Source organism: Pseudophryne corroboree, chromosome 7 (assembly GCF_028390025.1).
Source record: "Pseudophryne corroboree isolate aPseCor3 chromosome 7, aPseCor3.hap2, whole genome shotgun sequence".
Taxonomy (NCBI): Eukaryota; Metazoa; Chordata; class Amphibia; order Anura; family Myobatrachidae; genus Pseudophryne; species Pseudophryne corroboree.
This window is the reverse complement of record NC_086450.1, coordinates 427,520,678-427,542,002: the sequence shown is the minus strand read 5'-3', so window position 1 is coordinate 427,542,002 and position 21,325 is coordinate 427,520,678. Positions and strand designations below refer to the sequence as shown.

Sequence of the window (21,325 nt, the reverse complement as noted above, 5' to 3'; positions counted from 1 at the left end):
AGCGGACTCAGTCAACACCTTTAAGAATGGGTTAGATAAATTCCAATTGGATAAAGATATTCAGGGTTATGGTGCGTAGGCACGCATTATAGTTAATATAACTAGTCCTAACATAAAAATAACTACTCCTATAATAAGACTGCATAGGAGACCACAAATAGGTTGAACTCGATGGACAATTGTCTTTTTTCAACCTTAGTTACTATGTTACTATGTTACTTTTATTGCATGTTTGGAGGGCTATACTTATATATCAGAGGCATCACTTGACCAATCGGATTACCTGGAAACAAAGGGGTATCTTTATAGATTTCTGAAATTTACCACCAAGCCTACTAAGACTATGGCCCTCATTTCGAGTTGATCGCTAGCTGCCGTTGTTCGCTGCGTAACGATCATTTAAAAAAATGGCAAATCTGCGCATGCACCGCAATGCACACGTGTGACGTACGGGTACAAAGAGCATCATGGTTTTGCACAGGTTCTAGCGACGCTTTCAGTCGCACTGGCGGACGCAAGGAGATTGACAAGAAGTGGGAGTTTCTGGGTGGCAACTGACCGTTTTATGGGAGTGTTTGGAAAAACGCAGGCGTGGCCGGGCGTTTGCTGGGCGGGTATCTGACATCATTACCGTGTCTTTCGTCACTGGAATCATCGCACAGAATAAGTAACTACAGGGCTGGTCTTGTTCTGCACAAAATGTGTTTGCAGCCGCTCTGCTGCACAGGCGTTCGCACTCCTGCAAAGCGAAAATACACTCTCCCATGGGCGGCGACTATGCGTTTGCACGGCTGCTAAAAGTAGCTAGGGAGCGATCAACTCAGAATGAGGGACAATAATTTACAGGAAAACAGAATGTGAATGGGGGTCTAGAGATACCAAGGTTCCATAGACTCAACCAATGTGTCCCACCTTATCCTGGCTGTCAACATTTCATCTCCCTACCTCTCCATCTTCTCTACGAGCTCCAGGAGGGATTGCTGGAACTTGGCAGCCACTGTTTGAGCTTTGTATTTCCGGGTCACTGTGCTGCTCTTTCCCATCATTGTCTTCTGCTGAGCTAGCACCTGAGCATGGCTGAAGAACAGGTTGGCCACCACCTGAGAAGATGAAGAATGTGAGAAGAGTCCAGGAGCCACACACTCAACCAGTCTTCCCGGCCACCTGTAGAACAACCACTTGGCGTGACTATTGCAGAGGATTCTGGGTAGTTTTATATTTAGGCCTTGTAAATATCATTAGGGCCCCTGTTTGTTATTAAAACAGAAATTGATGGTACCTGTGCATACCTTCCAACATGACCCACTCCAGGAGGCACAAAATGTTCTGTTTCAGTACTTCCCTCTTACTTTGTGTTGATTGATAAGAAATGTGTCTCAACGGAATCAGTATGTGATCCCGGCGGTCAGGAGACTGCATCCCGTTTCAACACAGGTGATGGCAATCATAATTTAAGAGGGAAGTCCTGGAACAGAGCATTTTGTCCCTCCTGGAATGGGTCATGTTGGGAGGCATGCCTGTATGATGTGACATGTTCTGACTGCTGTACAACCTATAATCGGAGGCAATAGTTTTAATATATTGTACGTATATGAAACACGATTATAGTTTATCAAACTCTTCTCCTTATGGAGTCCTTAAGAACCCACAAATACATAATGTCAGGAGAGCGCTCTAAACAACTTAGGCTTCCAAGAAATGTAGGACTGCAGCAGATGTGTACAATGTTTATAGAATATTTGCTTTTGGGGGACGTGGATGTGTAAGAGGCATCTAGAATGGTTGTGATTAAGAAAGTGAATCCGCTCATCACTATAAGAAACTCATATTATTCAGTGGATCAGAACCAGAATCTTCAATATCTGTATATAATTAAAGGAGCACTTCTGGATGTAAACATGACCTAATAACCACTGGATATAATGTTAGTACAATTTACCAAAACGGAAAAAAAAAATACTAGTTGATACAGTATAGAGAACAAAGACGGATTCTGAGAATCACATACATGCATAGTCAGAATGAGACATGTGGGACTGTGCCGTGCTCACATGTCAAACAAGTATCGATACTAGCAAGCATCCTTTTGGATAAATGTTCTGGGTTGAAGATGAAATCCCAGCGGATCCATAAACCCGACACTCAGAATGCAGACGGATCCCAGTGGGTATTTTATCCATAACCATCCCCTCCCTCAACCAAACCTTAACCGTCCCCTCCCACATCCTAAACCCAAACTGTCCCCTCCTGCATCCTAACCCTCCCCCCAGTGCCTAACCCTAAAACTAACCCTTACTCTAATACTCACCTTGGGCATCCACTGGCATTGTGTGTATTGGGATTCTGACCATTGGGATCCTGACTGCAAGAAACCTGACTACATCCCAATGCTCCTGTGTTTGTATTGCATGAGCACATACGCTCTTCCAAAGGTCATAAATCTGGCCAAGATTTGTTACCATCTGAAGCAGATAATAGAAGCCCTTGGCAAGCCTTGGTTGGCTACGTCAGGTCTAAGCACTGCTTAATTAAGTGACACATATTTAATAATCAAGGGTTTAATGAAAGTTGTAGCGGCCTGGGCGACTGTTACAGGGCTGAGTACTATAATGTCTTTATGGTGCTCATCAATCTAGTTGTGTATAAGTTTATGCATTTGGCAACTACTGGAGATAACAGGAGTGTGTATACAGGGCCTGATTCACAGATGTATGCAGTTTTGATTCTTTTGCAAATGGGCGAAGTTTTGTCTACTGCGTATGCTTCGGAGCCGCTGTGCACATGTGCTGCAATGGTAAAGGGATGGCAGTCGCAGTGTGGATTTAGATGCAGTTTGATTGACAGCCAGCAACCATTTAAGGGCGGCAACGGGAAGTGGCGACCAGAACGCAGGCATATCATGGCCGCTTTGGGGGCGTGTCACAGCCAGCGACTGCATGATCGGACGCAGTGATTCTGGCCCTGTCGTCTCAGATGTGACGGTCATTCCAAGTAATCAACAGGTTGCTTAGAGGTCTGATGACATACCCGAGTTTCCCGATGTCTGGCTGACGCAAGCAGCGGATCAGAGAGGTCGCCGATGGGTGTCTCTGTACAAAAGACGGTTCCTGCTACATTTGCATCTCTTCTCAGATCCGCTGCGACCAAAGACGCAGCTCCGAGACAATTTGCGTCCAACCTCTGAATCAGACCCACAGTCCAGTTTGTGTATATTTTCCAGAGATGTGATCAGCGCTTTGCAGGGGCAGGAATGCATAGAAAATTACAAAGACTTTGGGCCTAATTCAGACCTGATCGTAGATGTGCTAAATTTAGCACATCTACGATCAGTCTTCAGACATCCGGGGGGACGCCCAGCACAGGGCTAATCCGCCCCGCATGTCAGGCCCAACCTTTCCCCCCACCACACCCGCACAAGTACAAAAGCATCGCACAGTGGCAAGGCTTTTGTACTAGAAGAGTAGCTCCCAGCCACTGCAGCTCCTGCACGCTGGCAGGGAGCTACTCATCGCTGCCCGGGTCGCAGCGGCTGCATGTGGCGTCATGCAGACACCGCAGCCCGCCCCCCATTCATCCAGGCACATCTGCATAGTCCGGACCGTGCCCCCTAAACGGCAGCCAAACGCCGTCAGCCCACCCCCTCCCGCCCAGCGACCGCCTCTGCTTGTCAATCAGACAGAGGCGATTGCAGGGCTAAGACAGCTGTCGGCTGTCTGGCATGCGCTGGCGCACTGCGGCACCAGTGCATGCACAGTTCAGACCTGATCGCTGCTGTGCGTTTTCGCACAGCAGCGATTAGGTCTGAATTAGCCCCCATGTGGGATCTTTGGAAGCAGCACTTGGAGCTGTGAGGAGGTCCTTACAATGTTTTTATGGGGCCTAGTAATATCTAGTGAGGCCACATGTAGTTTTTGTGCGTCATGCCTCATTGGACTGACTGGCTGTTTTCTCATGAGCCTTGGGACAGCCCATCAGAAGCGATGCCTAGGTCCTTACCTTGATTTTACTGCTGACAAAAAGATCCAGGACATCCTGTCTGACCTGATCATAATTTTTGTCCAAGAATTTGTAGACCTGGAACATAAAGAGAAGCATTTAAACTCTTCTGCGGTCATGTGGGGAAACTAATACGTATTTCATTATTATTAGTTATTTATCCAACATAAAGATTACAAATTAGACATTACAAGAATCTACAATGAATCAAGGAAGACCATGTGCACACGTGAGCCCTTATTGGGGCCTCCAGTCCATTCCGTTCCTTAGTAAGTGAATGGATGAGAGACGGAAACTCATACAGAGATGGATGACAGAGAGGAGACAGATAGAAGTAGAAAAAGTTCTACTTTCCCCGTCTCTGTCATCCAGTGCCAGTGTGTACCAGTGATCTCCATGCGAGATTCCATATCTCCTCCATTCACCAGTCAAAACACTGCATTGCATAAAACATAATAGAAACCAATAATAACGGAAGGGTCAATATAAAGTATCAGAGGATAATCCAAAACTAAATGAGTATATCTGTATCCATCTGCAATGGAATTTGTTTTTTATCTATAGGTTCTCTGTGAGCCAAGTAGCTAAACATTGATGGTCCCCACACACCAGGTAATCTTGTGTTCCCTAGCAATCTCTCTATTGTACGGGAGCATCTTCAGACAGAACCTTAGGCTTCTTGTGACTCTCCAGAACTTGTTACACTACAACTCCCAGACAGAAAAACTTGGTGTTGTGAGAGATGTATCTCTGCAACTGAGGAGGGACTGAAATCTGTCTACAGTGTAAGGCAGTGGTTTCCAAACTTTTTTGAATCACGGCGCCCTAGAATAACAGAATTTTTGTCACGGCACCCCTAGGCCAAAAATTTCTTATTGAGAAATTTAGAAAGAAATATTACATTAAGTAGATCGCGTTTATATGTCATCCTTAGGGTAAGTTGTGTGGTGGGGGACAAGATTTGCTTCTGTTTGGCCACATATTTTATGACTGGCAGCCACCAGCACTGGTTTTGCCTATTATATTGACCATGAATAATTTGAATTGGTCCTGGACCACCAACCCAGGGCACCCCTATAAGTGTCCAGAGGCACCCCAGGGAGCCACGGCACACAGTTTGGGAACCTCTGGTGTAAGGGATGATTGTCAGTAAGTGAAGGTAGACAGCAGATGGATATAATGAAACTCGTGTGACACGCACCTGGTAAGTGACTTTCCCAGCAAAGTGCTTGATCCCGAACTCAGGGAGAGGCATCTTCGGCTTACAGTACAACTCGCTGGTGCCATGGTGGTAGTGACACTTCTGTAAAAATGTGTGGTCCGTGGCCTGCAAGAGACAGTGACACGAGACAACTTTACTATCCAGGTAATCATAGCAGGCTATTAGCCAGGTGTAGTCTAGGGAATAATTATGGGGACACAGGCAAGATAAGGCTGTACGTGTAGTGCATTGGTGAGTTGGCATACTTCGGATCTGAGTATTATTCCAGCAACACAGATAGGGCTAAATGTTACAGTTACTGTACTCGAAGGATGCTACGGGAAGGCTATTACCCTGGTGGCTGAGCGTGGGTTAGGTTACACATGCAGAGTGCTAATCAGATAACAAACAGCTGAAACATGTAATTAGCTGATATAGGTAAGTTTTTTTCAGGTTACACAGATAATACAGCACAGGTAGGGTTTTAGTCAGGTGGCACAGGTAAGACATTGGTAAAGTGGAACAGACTGGGCTAGGTTCTACATGTGGGTACCAGATAGCTGACACATGTTTAGCATTACTCAGGTAGAGTCTTAGCCAGTTGGAAGATGGTATTATTCAGGTGGCACAGGCAATATGACACAGGTAAGACATTGGTCCAGTGGTACAGGCAGAGGTAGGTTGCATATGAGGCTACCAGCTAGATAACACATTTGGCATTACTCAGGTAGAGTCTTAGCCAGCTGGCAGGCGGTAGGTATCATTCAGGTGGCACAGGTAAAATGACATAAGTAAGGCATTGGTCCAGTGGTACAGGCAGGGGTAGGTTGTATATGAGGCTACCAGACAGGTGACACGTTTGGCATTACCAGGTAGAGTCTTCGCCAGCTGCCAGGTGGTAAGTATTAGGTGACGCAGGTATGTTCAGCAATTGAAAAGAAAGTATATGAGGATACCTGTGGGAAACAACTTTGGTCATCCAAGATCCTGAGAATTCCATAGGGCTTCTGGGATATAAGGTCTATACAGGATTGGTTATCATTAAAGGAGATCTCCCTCCAGTCTATTTGCTCACGGATGTACTCCTCCTGCAGGTGACACACACACATATTATTGCAGAATAGGTACTCACACCTGCTGCGGAACATCCTGTTGAAATAATATTTCTATTGTACCTATGACATACATACACTGTGGCTGCTCTATAATATTTAGGGGCAGTTTCAGAGTTGCACACATTGCGGGCATGGAAATAAATGGGTATCGCCACCTGTACACAGAATTGCACGCATCTCTGCCTCCGCACTGCCCCCACCCATCTACTTGCAGAAAGTAGCCTTCATAAGCAAACATTTCCACCAGCCCTATGCTTGGCTCAAGAGATCCGTCCGACATCAGCCATATCTGTGCATACTGTACGCACTACTCTATATAGCCCGCCCACAACATGCCCGCTGCGGCTGAACACTTGGCATACGTGTGAGTGCCCCACTGATTACCATTTACATACAGTGAGCCACTATTGGAGATGGGACTCAGATGCGCAGGACTTGCGTGTAACTCTGAATGAGCCCCTTAGTCTTTCAATGCCCGAGGCTCAGCACTGCAATTTAATAGATTTTTCTAAGACGTAATTGTTTTGCAGTTCTATAAGTATTGGGCACAACTGTATCCAGGAAACCACTTTATATTCTCATCCAAGGGCAAATAAAGTAATTCATTGATAATATAATGCCATGGATGAACAGTGGCCAACCATCAGGCAGAACATATGCTTTTTGTGTCTCGTAGGTAGGTCAGTGATGCAGATACTCACCTGCTCCTCTTTGAACACAATTTTATTGAAGAAGAATTGCAGGTACTCATTTGCATAATTGATGCAGAGCTGTTCAAAGCTGTTAAAGTTGAGATCCTGTGGGTCACAAATCAGAGTTACTCCAGGAAAATGCTTAGAAGACAAATCATGCGAGGGCAGACTTTTCTGGAACTACAGGTTAGAGCAGGGTTTGCCAACCTTGGTCTTTCGGGCACACTAACAGTGCAGGTTTTAGTGATATCCAGGCTTCAGCACAGATGGTTAAATCAAAATAATCTAGGTACTTTATCAGTCACCTGTGCTTAAGTGTGGCTATCCTTAAAACCTGGACTGTAATAAATGGCCCCATACACTAGGGAGATGTATCTCAGCAATGACTTGCATGCAATTTTCCTACAATCTGTCCGGGAGCTTCCAGGGAGGCCTGCGATTGCAATGTCATACTTGAGTGTATTTTTACTAGAGATAAGCGGGTTCGGGTTTTACTCGGTTTTACTCGGATTTACTCGGTTCTCAAAACATCATCTTATTGGCTATCCAAAACAAGAGACATCTGTGAACCAATAAGATGCCGTTTTGAGAACCGAGTAAATCTGAGTAATACCGAACCTGCTCATCTCTAATTTTTACATGTGATTTATCTCATGCAATCTAATGTTATTAAACCTATTTCCATGCAACTGAGATAAATCCCACGTGCAGCACGTGTGATCTGTGATTGCGATGGGTGACACACAGGAGCGCGCAATCGCAAGAAAAGTACATGCAATTTGAATTTTTTCATGCTATCCATCTCAGGAACTCGTCGCAATTGCATGAAAACATGCAATATTGCACTAGTGTATGGAGCCCTTAAAGGTGTGTACACTCGGTAAGATTTGTACTTGCGATTTTGACTATATAGTCAAAATCGCAAGGAAAGTTAGTGCAGAACGCAAGGTGAAAGTCCCCTTGCGATACCGATGCGTGGTCCCGGTGGCGAGCAAAGCCTGCAAGAGTACATTTCGGGTCCCATGCTCTGACCTTGCTCCTTCCCCCTCTTGTTGCGGGTCACGTGGTGGTGATGTCACAGGTCCTTTAGCCAACATGGATTTAGCCATAATCTTGCCTTTAGGGCTGTGGTTGTGTACCCCTGGGTTAGAGCATGGCTCACCAGAAACTCCACACTAAATCAAATTAGCCGCAATTCACTCGCAGTTGCAGGTAAGTGCATTTATATGCCATACTTATGGTAATGCTGGATTCACAGATTATTGTATGCAGCCCTGTAGGGCTGATAACAGGGCTTTTCACTTCTTTCTCCTATTCAGGGAAGGAGTATACCATGGAATATTCTAAGATTTCTCCAGCAGATCCTTTGATTAGCATTAAAATAGCTTCCCCATACAATAGAATGGGGATAGCGTCTCCGAAAAGAATGGAAATGTTATGTTTCTGTTTCGCTTCTCCATTTCACATTATCAGGAGATGGCAAAATAAGCTGAAGTGTACCTCAGTAGTGGGAAAGGAGCAAGGACGTAAACCTGCTCTTCTCAGTCACTCTGTCCCCTGGTGTCTAGCGTCCTCCCTGTGACGTGGGCAGACGCTGGAGCACAAGGCAATGCTGACACACGCACAGTGTGAAGAAGACTTTTCAAAATGCATTGTTGCATTTATATAGTTATACTCAGTCGCTTATTTCACCTTGTGCATTGTTGTATTTATATACAGTTATACTCAGTCGCTTATTCCACCTTGTGCATTGTTGCATTTATATACAGTTATACTCAGTCGCTTATTCCACCCTGTGCATTGTTGCATTCACATTCAGTCAATGTTTAGTTGCTGATTCCATCCTGTGCATTGTTGCACTCACATACACTCTGTTATAAATATCAGTTTGAGAATTGGGCAGTTAGTCTTGGTTGCATCCGGTGAGCGTCTCTCCACACTATACCTTACTCTTGCCCAGCCTCCAATAGCTGCCTTGTCCATCTATAAGACCTAGGGGCATCTGAGTATGGGGTGGACCTAATTCTCCCTGGATAGGCGGCTGCTAAAGGTGAAGCCTAGCTAGCAGGAGGCTAACGGACTGCTGGGCAAGTATAATTGTATGAGTGCCACCTGGTAGCCCACTAAACAGAGTAGTTCCCATAACATAGACATAAGGGTATGAGGGGAGCTCTGGACATAAACAAGGGCATGATGGGGCTTTGTCATAATGGAGCATAAGGGGATCTGAGGCATATAAAGGGGTATGAGGAGATTCTGACCTGGAACACATGGGCAGTAGGGGTCTCTGATGCATATTTAGGTACAACAAGGGGACTATGGGCTAGTATACACAGGGGCATGAGGATCTCCGATGCCTATAAAAGGGCACAGAGAGGCCCTGGCAATACATAAGGGCACGATGGGGCACTTACACATAATGGGGTATGAGGGTCTCTGAGGCATATGTAGGTCATGAGGAGGCTCTGGGCTGGCATATAAAGAAGCATGAGCTCCTTATCAGAGTGGTAAAAAAATCTTGAAACCTGACAAAACAAAATAGTATGTCCCCTGTCTGGAAATCCGTCCCTCCCTAAACTTTTCACATTCCTTAATTAGGCGGCGAGGCCCCAGAGAAAATGAAAGTTTGACATGGTTGATGTAACATAACAGAAAAGATTCTATGAAGAGCAATATTATTACACACTCATATTACTATAGCAGAATTATTAGCCATTTAGCGCTAGATGTCAATAGTTCAGCAGGGAATAATATGGACTCAGACAGTAATTCAGTAAAAAGCATATCTGACTGTGATTAATACATACAGGGAAGATGAATGTGTATATATCACATTATAATATCGGCCCTCATTCCGAGTTGTTCGCTCGCTGCTAATTTTAGCAGAATTGCTAATAGGCTAAAATCCGGCAGTTCTGCGCATGCGTATGCATCTCAGTGCGCACGCGCTAAGCAAATTTACACAAAACTATGCTATTTTACTCACAGGCGAACAAAGCTTGTCAATCGCTCTGCTGATTGACAGGAAGTGGGTGTTTCTGGGCGGAAACTGTCCGTTTTCAGGGAGTGTGCTAAAAAACGCAGGCGTGCCAGGTAAAAATGCAGGAGTGGCTGGAGAAACGGAGGAGTGGCTGGTCAGACGCTGGGCGTGTTTGTGACGTCAAACCAGGAACTAAACGGACTGAGGTGATCGCAATCTAAGAGTAGGTCTGGAGCTACTCAGAAACTGCAAGGAAATTGCTTTCATTAGCAATTCTGCTAATATTAGCAGAATAATTGGTAATCTTTCGTTAGCAATTGCTAATCTTTCGTTAGCAATTCTGCTATGCTAAAATACACTCCCAGAGGGCGGCGGCTTTGTGTTTGCATTTCTGCTAAAAGTAGCTAGTGAGCGAACAACTTGGAATGAGGGCCATCATCTCACCTCAAAGCCATAAATATCCAGTATAGCAATGGACAGAGCATCCTGCTTGGGGTACACCAGCTTGTTAATTCTGTCTGTGAGCCAGCTGAAGAGCAGTGAATATAAAATCTTGGCAATTGCGTCTCTGGAATAGATAATAATGACATCTGACTGACCACCGGTGGGGTGAATGGGGTATTTTCTGTAGGCAACCTATTGCCCCAGTTGATCTAGCGCTTTATTGTCCGGCCGTCCCAACAATATTGTATTCATTTATTTATGTGTAGCAGATATGATCACGTGTACTAACCATAATATCATTACCTAAGCATTTCTGTGCCACAGTACCAGTCATTAGTAATACAATGGAATAAAGCTGTACAATGCCTATTAGCACTAAGGTACTTTAACTTCACTTTCACCCTCATTTGTTAACTGCACTTGTAGGCGCTATATGTTACTGTGAACTAGCACACATAGGGGGAGATTTATCAGGCCTTGGAGATAACGTACCAACCAATCAGCTTTTGTCAATTTTCAAACACAGAGATCTATTTACTAAACCTTGAAGAGCGATAAAGTACCAACCAATCAGCTCCTGACATTTTTCAAACACAGCCTGTAACATGGCAGTTAAGAGTTGATAGGCGGGTACTTTATCTCTCTCCAAGGCCTAGCAAATAAACCCTACAGTCTGTAAAATGACAGAAGCGGCTTGGTTAGTACTTTATCTCTCTCCACTTTATGTCTCGTCAAGCTTTGATAAATTTCCCCATACTCTGAATTTAATCTTGAGGCCAAAATCAATATGTTCTGATAGCCTTTATACTGCTCCCAATGTCACCTCTGAGGTCACCTTACTGCACCTCAGGCCTACCTGGCATCAACAGCACTATCCACCGTCAAAGGAGTTAAGATTTTTTCTCTCATCGTTTCCTGCAGAACCAAAGAAAAAGATTTGTCTTTTTGCCACTGCATTTCTCTGTTTCGAAGGTATTTAGCAAAGCTATCAGCCAATCAGCTCTTAACTGCCATTTTTCAAACAAGGCAGAAGCTGGTTGGCTAGTACTTTATCTCTCACTGTTTTATCTTTCTCTGAGCTTTGTGAAATACCTTCATTTGTGTTCTCTCCTGTCATACACTTACGGTCACTTTGTAGGTGATGGCTTTTTGGAGTCCCTCGTGGGATATTTGTAGTAGCTCAGACACCACCCGAATCTCACTTGCACTCACCACCGACGCCACCTCCTGGGACTCTGTCTGCAAAAATAGGGCACCTCAGTGCATACAGAGAAAGGGAAGCTAAGCTATATGCTGCAGTCTGACCAATGATCTGTTATACAGTATTTGTGTGTTGGTTAGCTGATAGGAATGTGGAACTTCATGGCAGAAAACAACCCCAGGTCTCAAGAGCTAAATGCAGAATAAAAAAATAAATAAATGTAAAATATAACTTTTTTAAATACAGTAATAACAATATTGGAATTAAACTGTACCCAGAGCATGCAAGTGCATTAGAAATAATCCTAAATGTATCATACATAATGGAATGTTTATATGACGGCCTTCACAAACAAAATCTATCATGGGACATTAATGATAAAAAAACAACTTATTACAAGAGTAAAATCTACAACACCGAATGGTTAGTAACTTCAAATTGCTCCTTCCTGCAATGTATAATGTGGGTTTTTAATTATTATTGTGGTGAATTGGTGAAGTTTGGATAATGCCACTGTTGAATATGTCATCGATATACCTGTTTCTCCCTTTATGGGGTCCTGTTCCCAGTAGACATGGAGTACTGTAGCCATTACTTGTTGTTCCTTGTAGTTTATATTTACCAGAATCCATAGCACTCTTCTAAATTCAGATTTAGTGAAATTGTGAAATACAACTGTGATATATGTTGGCGCTATATTAAATAATAAAAACTATGATCAAACCATTTCATATACTCTCTATTTTTCTCATATAAAATTTTTAGTACAGCATCTCATACCAAACAGTACCAAACGTTTACTTTTAATAACAAGTTAATTTGGTGTTGTCTGGTTTCGTGCTGAAACTCCAAATACTGATATATTTAATTTATTATATAAGGGGGGGGGGGATAAAGCCAGATATACTGATTGTATACTAATGCTACAGCGTTTATTATAAATTTATTCCAAATAATGACCCCTCATCCGTGTGTAGCTTGAGATTAAACAAAGGAACCCTCAGTGTACCCTTGTTATCACACCTCATATTTCTCAAAGTAGACGTTGCCCAGGTGAAGGATGGAAGAGAGTATGCGGAAGATGCTGTCCTGGTCCTCAATGGTAAAGCTGAGGGACTCCATGGCATTTAGAAGCCTTCGGAAATCTTCGGCATCGCTTTTAGAAGGAATTTCACAGTTACCTCCCTAAATATAGAGATAGTCCAACATTTGGAACATCAGGTAGCATAGGTCACCAGCTTTTCAGTACAGCTGCTTTGCAAAAACACAAGATTATCAATACCATATGGTCCAGAGGTTCAATTAAATCCAGTGTATAACTTGTTAGGGGTGCATGAAATAGGTTGCTGTGGAGCATAGGCATTCACGGGGTGTTGATAAGGAGTGTGTGGGCTACAAAGAGGGGGAGTATTATTCAATGGGGAGCTCTGGACATGGAGGTGGGTGCTGGGTAATGTCACTGTGGGATCTATTACCACTAAAGGGAGGGTGGGGTAATTTCACTGGGGGATCTATTACTACTGGGTATACTATAGCCACATGGAAAAGGGGGGGGGGGGGGTAAAGTTACAATAGGGCCCTAAGGACAATAAAGACTGGGTGCTAGTTGCCTTAAACTGAAGTCTCTAGAGATAATCTCTTCCACTCTTGGGGCTGACTGGGAAACTAAGCGTGCAGCGACAGAAACATCTGTGGCATCACTGGGTGGAGAAGAAATAATCTACTAAGGGGTCTATTTACTAAGCCATGGAGAGAAATAAAGTAAAGAGAGATAATGTACCAGCCAATCAGCTCCTAACTGCCATGTTACAGGCTGTGTTTGAAAAATGACAGGAGCCGGTTGGCTTTATCTCTCTCCAAGGCTTAGTAAATAGACCCCTAACTGACACAAGATGGCTGCTCCTGCCAGGAAGGTTGTGACTAGTTGGAACAGTAAGGCAAAGGGGCCAGCAAGAGAGCCATCTTGTGCTGCCCGTATCTACCCTGGGGTCACTCTGGTACTGAGCAATTCTCTTCTCTTTTTGGAAGATATCCTCCAGGAATTTTCTGATTTCACAGTGACATCTTATAATACTTGGTATAACAACATTGTATTGTATTACTCATGTATTTCACCCTCCACATTATAGATGGTCCAAGTATTGGCCAAAAGGGCTGTTGCATTTAAATTTTACATAATAAAACATTAAAGAACAGGTAACAGGACATGTACAGCTCAAGGGCCAGCATCTCACCTGGTTCAGGTAGTAATACGTTTCGGCGTCCTGAAGGTAGAATATTTGCTTCTGCTGCGAGGGGAGACCAGCCAGCATCTCATAGAAAATGTGGTAATTCCTCTCATTTTTGGCCTAAAATTGGCATTGGGGATTATAAAAATAATTTACATGTTGATCGGTAATTTTGAGTTGCGATTCTCGCTCAGCCAATGAAAGTAATTCTAAACCATATTCAGCAAAAATCATCCCCCCCACACACACACACACACACACACACCCGCCCACCCCCCACCTCCTTTATCCACCTATATCCAGCACATAGTGCAAATATTTGGAAATAAAAGACTGTACCTTCTTAGCCCACAAATCCAGGTACTACTGAAATTGTGCAAAATGAAGTTTGTGATATAATGGCGCATTTGCCATGCCTGACCTACGCTAGAATGACCCAGCACATAACATCGCACATAACATCTGCTCTCCGTGAGTTTCTCTCTGTAATCTTGCGAAAGGCTCAGCCTATTATGATATAAAAGAAGTATCCTGCGAGACACTCATGTACAGTGGGGAGGTTTCTACAGTCTACAGTATGTTTGGTTCTTTGGCTTCAATCTGTTCTGCAGCTAGCACCAGAACTTGCATGTAATGTGATTGTTAGGAGGAGGGGGACAAAGGAAAAAGAGTTACCTGAAATACGATTCTGGATTTTTCAAGCAGGTATTGGGATGTTATGGCACCGCAAATCACACCCCTGTGAGGAAAGACGGCATGTCATTGGGATGAAGACGTAGTGAGAGGTACACCATACTTGTCACACAGGAAGCAGATGATTAGGGGAACATTTGAGAAGCTTAAAAGCTACCCCCCCCCCCCCCTCCCCCCCAAAAAAAAATCTTTTTTCACTAATAAAGGATGAAGTCTGATATGAGAACGTCAGTTCTTGGGGACAGTGATTATTCCATCACCACTATCAAAGCAAAACCTTGGCCAGTTCCACGTAATCATACAATTGTTAGCTACTGTCAGGGGCGGATTTAGGCATGACGGCGGATTTAGGCGAGACGGCGCCCCTAGGCACAACGGTGACAACCCCTCCCCCTCTTGCCTACTTTTATTATTTTCATTAATTTGTTATAAGCCCTCATTTGATGATAGCCAAAGTAATAGAATAATAAAAAGCCAATGTGATATTATTATTATTATTATTATTATTAAATTACTGTATGTATACATATTTACTATGTAGGAGAGCTTACAGGGGCAGTCTACACTCCACACCCATTTACACTCCATTCAAGATGGCATATGGTATAGTGCAGTGGAAACATTTAGCAGTTACTGGCACTTTTTGGGCCGACAGTACCAACGCAAGCATCCAAGTGCGGCCCCTGGGCACGTGCCCACCTCCCTGATGGGAAATACACCACTGGCTACTGTGCAACATTGTAACATACCTGCAAGCAGCCCAAAATGTTTGATGACTGAAAGAGGTGGTGTCTGTCTGAAAAGGGGTGTCAGTACAGAGTAGGCGTGGCTCTGGTGGATCTAGGTGTGGTTTGAGTGAATCGGGGGCTAATTTAGTCCAGATTATCTATTGAGAATATCTGCAGACATGTTATACGTGTATAAATCAGAATACTATATAAGGGTGCACACTAATATTATTACTTTTTTAGATTACCCATGTCATACAAAACACATTTTGTTTAGTTTTTTTTTTGCAATGTAATATCCATTTTACTAACATCATAGCATTGTTTTAGCTTTATAGAGGCTTATGTAATAGTCTGACATTCTGATGAGTTAGCCCATATTTTTAAAGTAGCAATTTTTTAAAAGGCAAAACTAGGTTTACAAATACGGGCCAAGAATCACACCCATGGCTGCTTGCGTCTCATAGGCTTACATAATGCCCATAATCTTTCTGTTTTAATGCGCATCCTTTGAGCATCCTTCAATAAATGGGAGAGGCCAGTGAACTGTGAGGGAATGACTATGTTAGAGTGCCACAGGCATTTGATTGGATACGTGGTGGCACCTGGCCAATCAGGTGTGTGCGAACGATGACACAGAGTTTCTCACATTAGAATTTATCCAGATTCTGGAGCCTGGGGACGGGAGCGTGTGGCTAACAACAGTCAATGGGCTAGATGCATCATCGCTTGGAGAGTGATAAAATGGAGAGTGAAAAAGCGCCAGCCAATCAGCTCCTAACTGCCATGTCACAGGCTGTGTTTGAAAAATGACAGGAGCTGACTGGCTGGTACTTTTTCTCTCTCCATTTTATCACTTTACCAGCGATGACGCATCTAGCCCAATATCTCTTAGGTAACATTACTGCTTTGGATTGGAATCTATTACTCACTCCTCCAGATAGATTTCCACGAATTTCCCAAAGCGGCTGGAGTTATCATTCCGGACTGTTTTGGCATTTCCGAAAGATTCCAACAGAGGTGTGGCCTCTAAAATCTGAAGAGAGGAATGGCCTCCAGTATCATATGTACACACACAAGTATAAGTAATTTCACAGAGGACAAGGAACATGCATGGAAGAGTCTGTATACATACAAAAGCTGTCAGTAGTATATGAATGACCTAGTGATTTATATTGGCCAATATTTAGGGTCAGATTAACAATGTGGCAGATGGAGCTACAGTTCCAGGCCACCACATAAAATTAGGCATAACATCACTGCATCACTGCCACACAGTCAGCCATAAATCTGAGTATTACAATTGTATTTCTATTTTATTCACAGGTTCTGCAATTTTTGTATTTGTATATATTTAGGGAGACAGGTGGGCTGACGGTGATGGAGAGGTACATGCCCACATGTCTCTGGCCACACCCACACAGCACTGGCCACACCTACACAGCACTGATCACACCCATGGGGTCTGGCCACACCCACAGAGCACTGATCACAACCCGTGTCCCTGGCCACACCCACACAGCACTGGTCACAGCTCCACCCCTACTCAGAGGTCAGGATAGGCCCATGAAAATTTTCAGCCCCAGGGCCATGTGGCCCTTAATCTGGCCCTGGTTATACTTACATGCCTGGTGCATGGTGTACCCTCAGTGTTTAGTGAATGCACACCTACGGGCACATGTTTATGCTAATGCTGTTACAAAGCCCTCCCCTAGTGTACATCCGTGAGTTCGAATGTGCAAGAACTGCCCAATGTCAGCGTTTGTAAGCACTGAAATACTGATTGATGCGTCTTTAGATGCCACCATCAGCCGCACCATCAAAACTTGCCCATGTCCTATGTCAGGTACAGCTACTGCCTTTGAGTATGGCCTCCATGTGAGCGCTTCAATTTTGACAACACTCCCGAGACATTCCCATAAGACATAAAACATGTTGCTTCCCACTGTAATGTGGCACAGTATGAACTGGAGGGTGCTGTAATGTGTCATAACCTGATCAGCTCATTGTAATGTGGAGGGCACTATAATGTTACATAATAAGAACTGGGGCAGTGTAATGTGGCACAATATGAAATGGAGGCACTATAGTGTGGCATAATATGAGCTGAGGCACTGTAATGTGGCACAATATGAAATGGAGGCACTGTAGTGTGGCATAATATGAGCCGAGGCACTGTAATGGGGCACAATATGAACAGGGGGCACTGTAATGTAGCATAATATGAACTGGGGATACTATGTCATAATATGAATTGGGGGTACTGTGTGGCATAATATGTACTGGCAACCCTACATTGTGACATCATGTAAACTAAGGAACTACGATGGATCATAAAATAAACTAGAACACTACTATGGAGCATAATACTTATTAGGGCACTACTATGGTTTGGAGCATAAACTAGGGCACTATGTTGGGGTATAAAATTAATTACAACTGCAGAGAGGTGTCTCTCAATAAACATTGGGACAGGGTGCGCCTTCAATATGTTGCTATGGGACCCACAAAGTTGTGGTTACATCTCTGCACACTCACATACGCACACATACTCATAAATACATACTTACAAACTCATACTCACACAGACACTCACACAAAGACATAGCAGTATAGTACATATACATACATACATACATAATACACACATACACACACACACACACACACACACACAAAGACATAGCAGTATAGTACATACATACATACATACACAAATATACATGCATAAATGACATACACAAACATAAATACGTACGTACGTACGTACGTACGTACGTACATACATACATACATACATACACAAATATACATGCATAAATGACATACACAAACATAAATACATATACACAATCACATACCCAGTGAATGAGGCGAATTGCCATTGCTGCGGCATTTAAACTTGACCAACAGCAGCTGAATTTGCTCCCTTCGCCTGGCCCAATTCGCACCCCTTTCGCTCAAAAGTGATTGCTACCCGATGGGGTAGGGAACACTTTTGAGCAAGTTCCGCCCCAATAACATGCGGCAGGTGTCACACTAATTTGGCTAGGCAAATCCGTTTGCCCAAAATTAAATTACACTATTGAGACAGCCACAGGGCCTGGGTACTGAAAGGGGCATGGACAAATCCAGGAGGTGTGGCCAAACTCCCTCCAGAAATTAACAATGGCAGTGTTGTGCGCTGCATAGGGGGAACTTTGTCCCCACTAGCAACTGGCCCGGGCCCCTCTAACAAGCCTGGGCCTGGGTAAATAGATTAATTTTTAATTGCTGATGGGTTTCTATGGTTTAGTGCAAATTAGCACGCCAATGCTAATAAATAACCCAGAACTGCTTACATTGCATGCAAGAATTCATTTATACTACCAATCATAGCAAAGCATCAACAAATCGTTATATACTTAGTGCAGGAAAGACAATCAAAACTGATCTCTGATTGGTCACTGTGGTCTCTTGATGTTAGTAAATAGCTCACTGATTGGTTCATGCGGAAAAGACAAGAATAACAACAGTCCATGCACAGGTAAGTCAGATGATAATAAAATAACTAATAGACAATACCTCTATCTGCAGTGTCCAGTGAGAGCATAGAAATAGGCAGAGACAGGGTTAATATTGTAATCATTTATTTGTAAGGCCTCAGGACTGTAGCTGCACATAGAGGCAGCTTCGTAATAAAACAGCATTATAGGTATATACTGTATATATTATATATAGTAATATATAGTATTGTTGGTAATGAAAGCTTTCCAATATACTAAAGTGTCACGTGTAATTAAAACAGTCCTCAAATTAGGCTAACCTGAGCAGGAATTTAAAACAGGGAGCTAAGAAGAGGAAGGAGCTGGTAAAGATTGCAGGGTGGCATAACCACGCCCCTGCTGTGATGTGGCCACGCCCCCACTATGCAGTGGCCACAGCCCCGAAGCTTTGTGGCACTGATTAATATATACATTTCAGAGATCTAAGGGACGAGGAGGAATAGCCTTCCCCTCTTCTGTGACCACGGTCCCCCACAGAACCCATGCCTGCCAGGAGACTCAGGGCCCTGGTGGCTCCCAGCTTCTTCCTGCTATATTGTCATATTTGTTTGTTATAGCTTTTCAGAAATGTGTTGTTTTTACTTTATTACTGAGATTAGGGATAATGGCCCTCATTCAGATCCCAAAAGGATCTACGGCGCGTGCCGCAAAGCACCGATGTTCGGTACTTTGTGCATGTGCCGGAACCGTACTGCGCATGTGCAGTATGGGTCTGCGATGGTGGACGCAGAACAATGTCAGGCTGTCAGCCGACTGGGAGACCAAAGGCTTGCCGACTCTTGAAAATATTTGTACTGACAGTATTCTTAAAATGTAACGAGCCAGTATTCTTTACTTACACATTCTTTGCATAACAGTTCAAATTAAAATAGGAGCACTATCCACTACGCAATTTGCTGCACAATAATATAGAAAAGCCCATGACATCTGCTAGTGCGCAAGTTATGTTTTTTTTTCCAAAGAACTGTAATTGTGTTATGGATCATTGAAAAGAGAAGGTCTACTGCTACTATAATGGTACCCACTGCACTGATCACGGCTCACCTGGTTTGTCACTCCGCGTCTCTGATTCACCGCTACCAGGTAACGCAGTACCAGCTTTGTGGCTTCTGTTTTACCAGATCCACTTTCACCACTGGTGGTAAAGAAAAAACATTGTGAGGTTTATGCGGGATCAAGTGGCTCTGTGGGTGGGGTGTTTGGCTGGGATGCAGCAGGTTGTGGGTTTGAGTCCTGGGTGTGGCAGTATATTGAAATGTGTTATTTAATGAGGGGCATTGTGGCTGAAAGCTCTCGGTTTGAGTGCATGAATGTAGTATAAAGAGGATTTGTATCCAAATCCATTTTCTTGCAGTGTTCTATAAATGTGTGTTTATAATGGGGGAGCGCCAATTATATTTCTGTCCAGTGTCGGACTGGGACACGTAGGGCCCACCGGGGTAATACAGTGGTAGGAGCCCATGTTTAGGGGTGTGGCCAGTCTCTAGAGGGGGTGTGCCAAGCCGCCACATTGGTTTGCCTAACCATTTTGCAAGTGTTGGTCCCCTAGATAAATATATACAGTAAATACTGTAGTGCATGCATGATAATGTACTAGATTAGTAACAGTGCAGTCTGAAACCTGATCCCTAGTAGGGCCCATTGGTGGTTTCCCCTGTACCCCTGTGGGCCAGTCCAACCCTGTTTCTGTCACAGGGCACCAAAAATTCCAGTTACGGCTCTGGTAACGCAAACCTGATATTGAACAGAAAAACCATTTCCATGGAATCAGGAACATCAATGTCAATCCCTACAGTAGGCCAAACCAATAACTACGTTTTTTTACTAATTGCTGTATTATCCTAATATGTGTTTGCTCTGATAAAACCACTGATCAGCGTTCCACTACACAATGAGGGGTTAATCTGGCAACACCAATTGGTATTGTGCTGTCCACTGACGGTACTCTCTGCCAGTTGGACAGCTTAAACACCATGTGGGTGCCCCATTGCCATGACACCCAGCACTGTTGAAATGGTGGCCCGGCAGCCTACATGCAGTACCATTTATGGGCTGAACCAACATTGATCATAACAAAGCAGGCTGTGCACACCACCAAATAGGGCACAAAGAAGTGGCCACAATAAGGTCTTATGACACATTCTCTCCGGTACGTCATACTTTAATTTTCTTACTTCTTGTTCGTAAACCCAGCCAAATGCTAGTTGACATTAGATAATCATTAATGAATTAATTCAGTCAGCCCCAATGGAAGTTAAGCGTAGAGGAAGAGTGAGTATACTGCAAATTCCCACTCACCTAATGATAATACACTGGTTGTGTTTGGCATCCATGAGTTTGGTGTAGGCTACATTTACAATAGCAAAAAGGTGCCTGGAAGAGATATATAAAAAGAGAGAGTACAGCTAGCCGTGAATTCATTTTCAGTTTATATTCTGAATTACAGTAGTGAAAGAAACCAATATCAGGACAAACTGCTTACCTGTTGCTGACACAAATTGT

The 21,325-nt window shown here is 43.7% G+C and overlaps 1 protein-coding gene across 1 annotated transcript in view; it reads right to left on the bottom strand.

The window, feature by feature from the left end:
• MYO15A (myosin XVA) overlaps positions 1 to 21,325 on the bottom strand; it is a 192,311-nt gene that overhangs the window by 148,405 nt on the left and 22,581 nt on the right. The window contains exons 5-18 of the mRNA XM_063932826.1: positions 21,122 to 21,196; positions 19,868 to 19,958; positions 16,211 to 16,314; positions 14,533 to 14,596; positions 13,864 to 13,977; positions 12,653 to 12,814; positions 11,554 to 11,667; positions 11,285 to 11,343; positions 10,429 to 10,552; positions 7,014 to 7,109; positions 6,154 to 6,285; positions 5,198 to 5,323; positions 3,997 to 4,074; positions 946 to 1,100 (exon numbers count right to left, since the gene is read on the bottom strand). Coding sequence (XP_063788896.1) covers positions 946 to 1,100; positions 3,997 to 4,074; positions 5,198 to 5,323; positions 6,154 to 6,285; positions 7,014 to 7,109; positions 10,429 to 10,552; positions 11,285 to 11,343; positions 11,554 to 11,667; positions 12,653 to 12,814; positions 13,864 to 13,977; positions 14,533 to 14,596; positions 16,211 to 16,314; positions 19,868 to 19,958; positions 21,122 to 21,196 — 1,494 coding nt within the window. The remainder of the gene's footprint in view (positions 1 to 945; positions 1,101 to 3,996; positions 4,075 to 5,197; positions 5,324 to 6,153; positions 6,286 to 7,013; positions 7,110 to 10,428; positions 10,553 to 11,284; positions 11,344 to 11,553; positions 11,668 to 12,652; positions 12,815 to 13,863; positions 13,978 to 14,532; positions 14,597 to 16,210; positions 16,315 to 19,867; positions 19,959 to 21,121; positions 21,197 to 21,325) is intronic.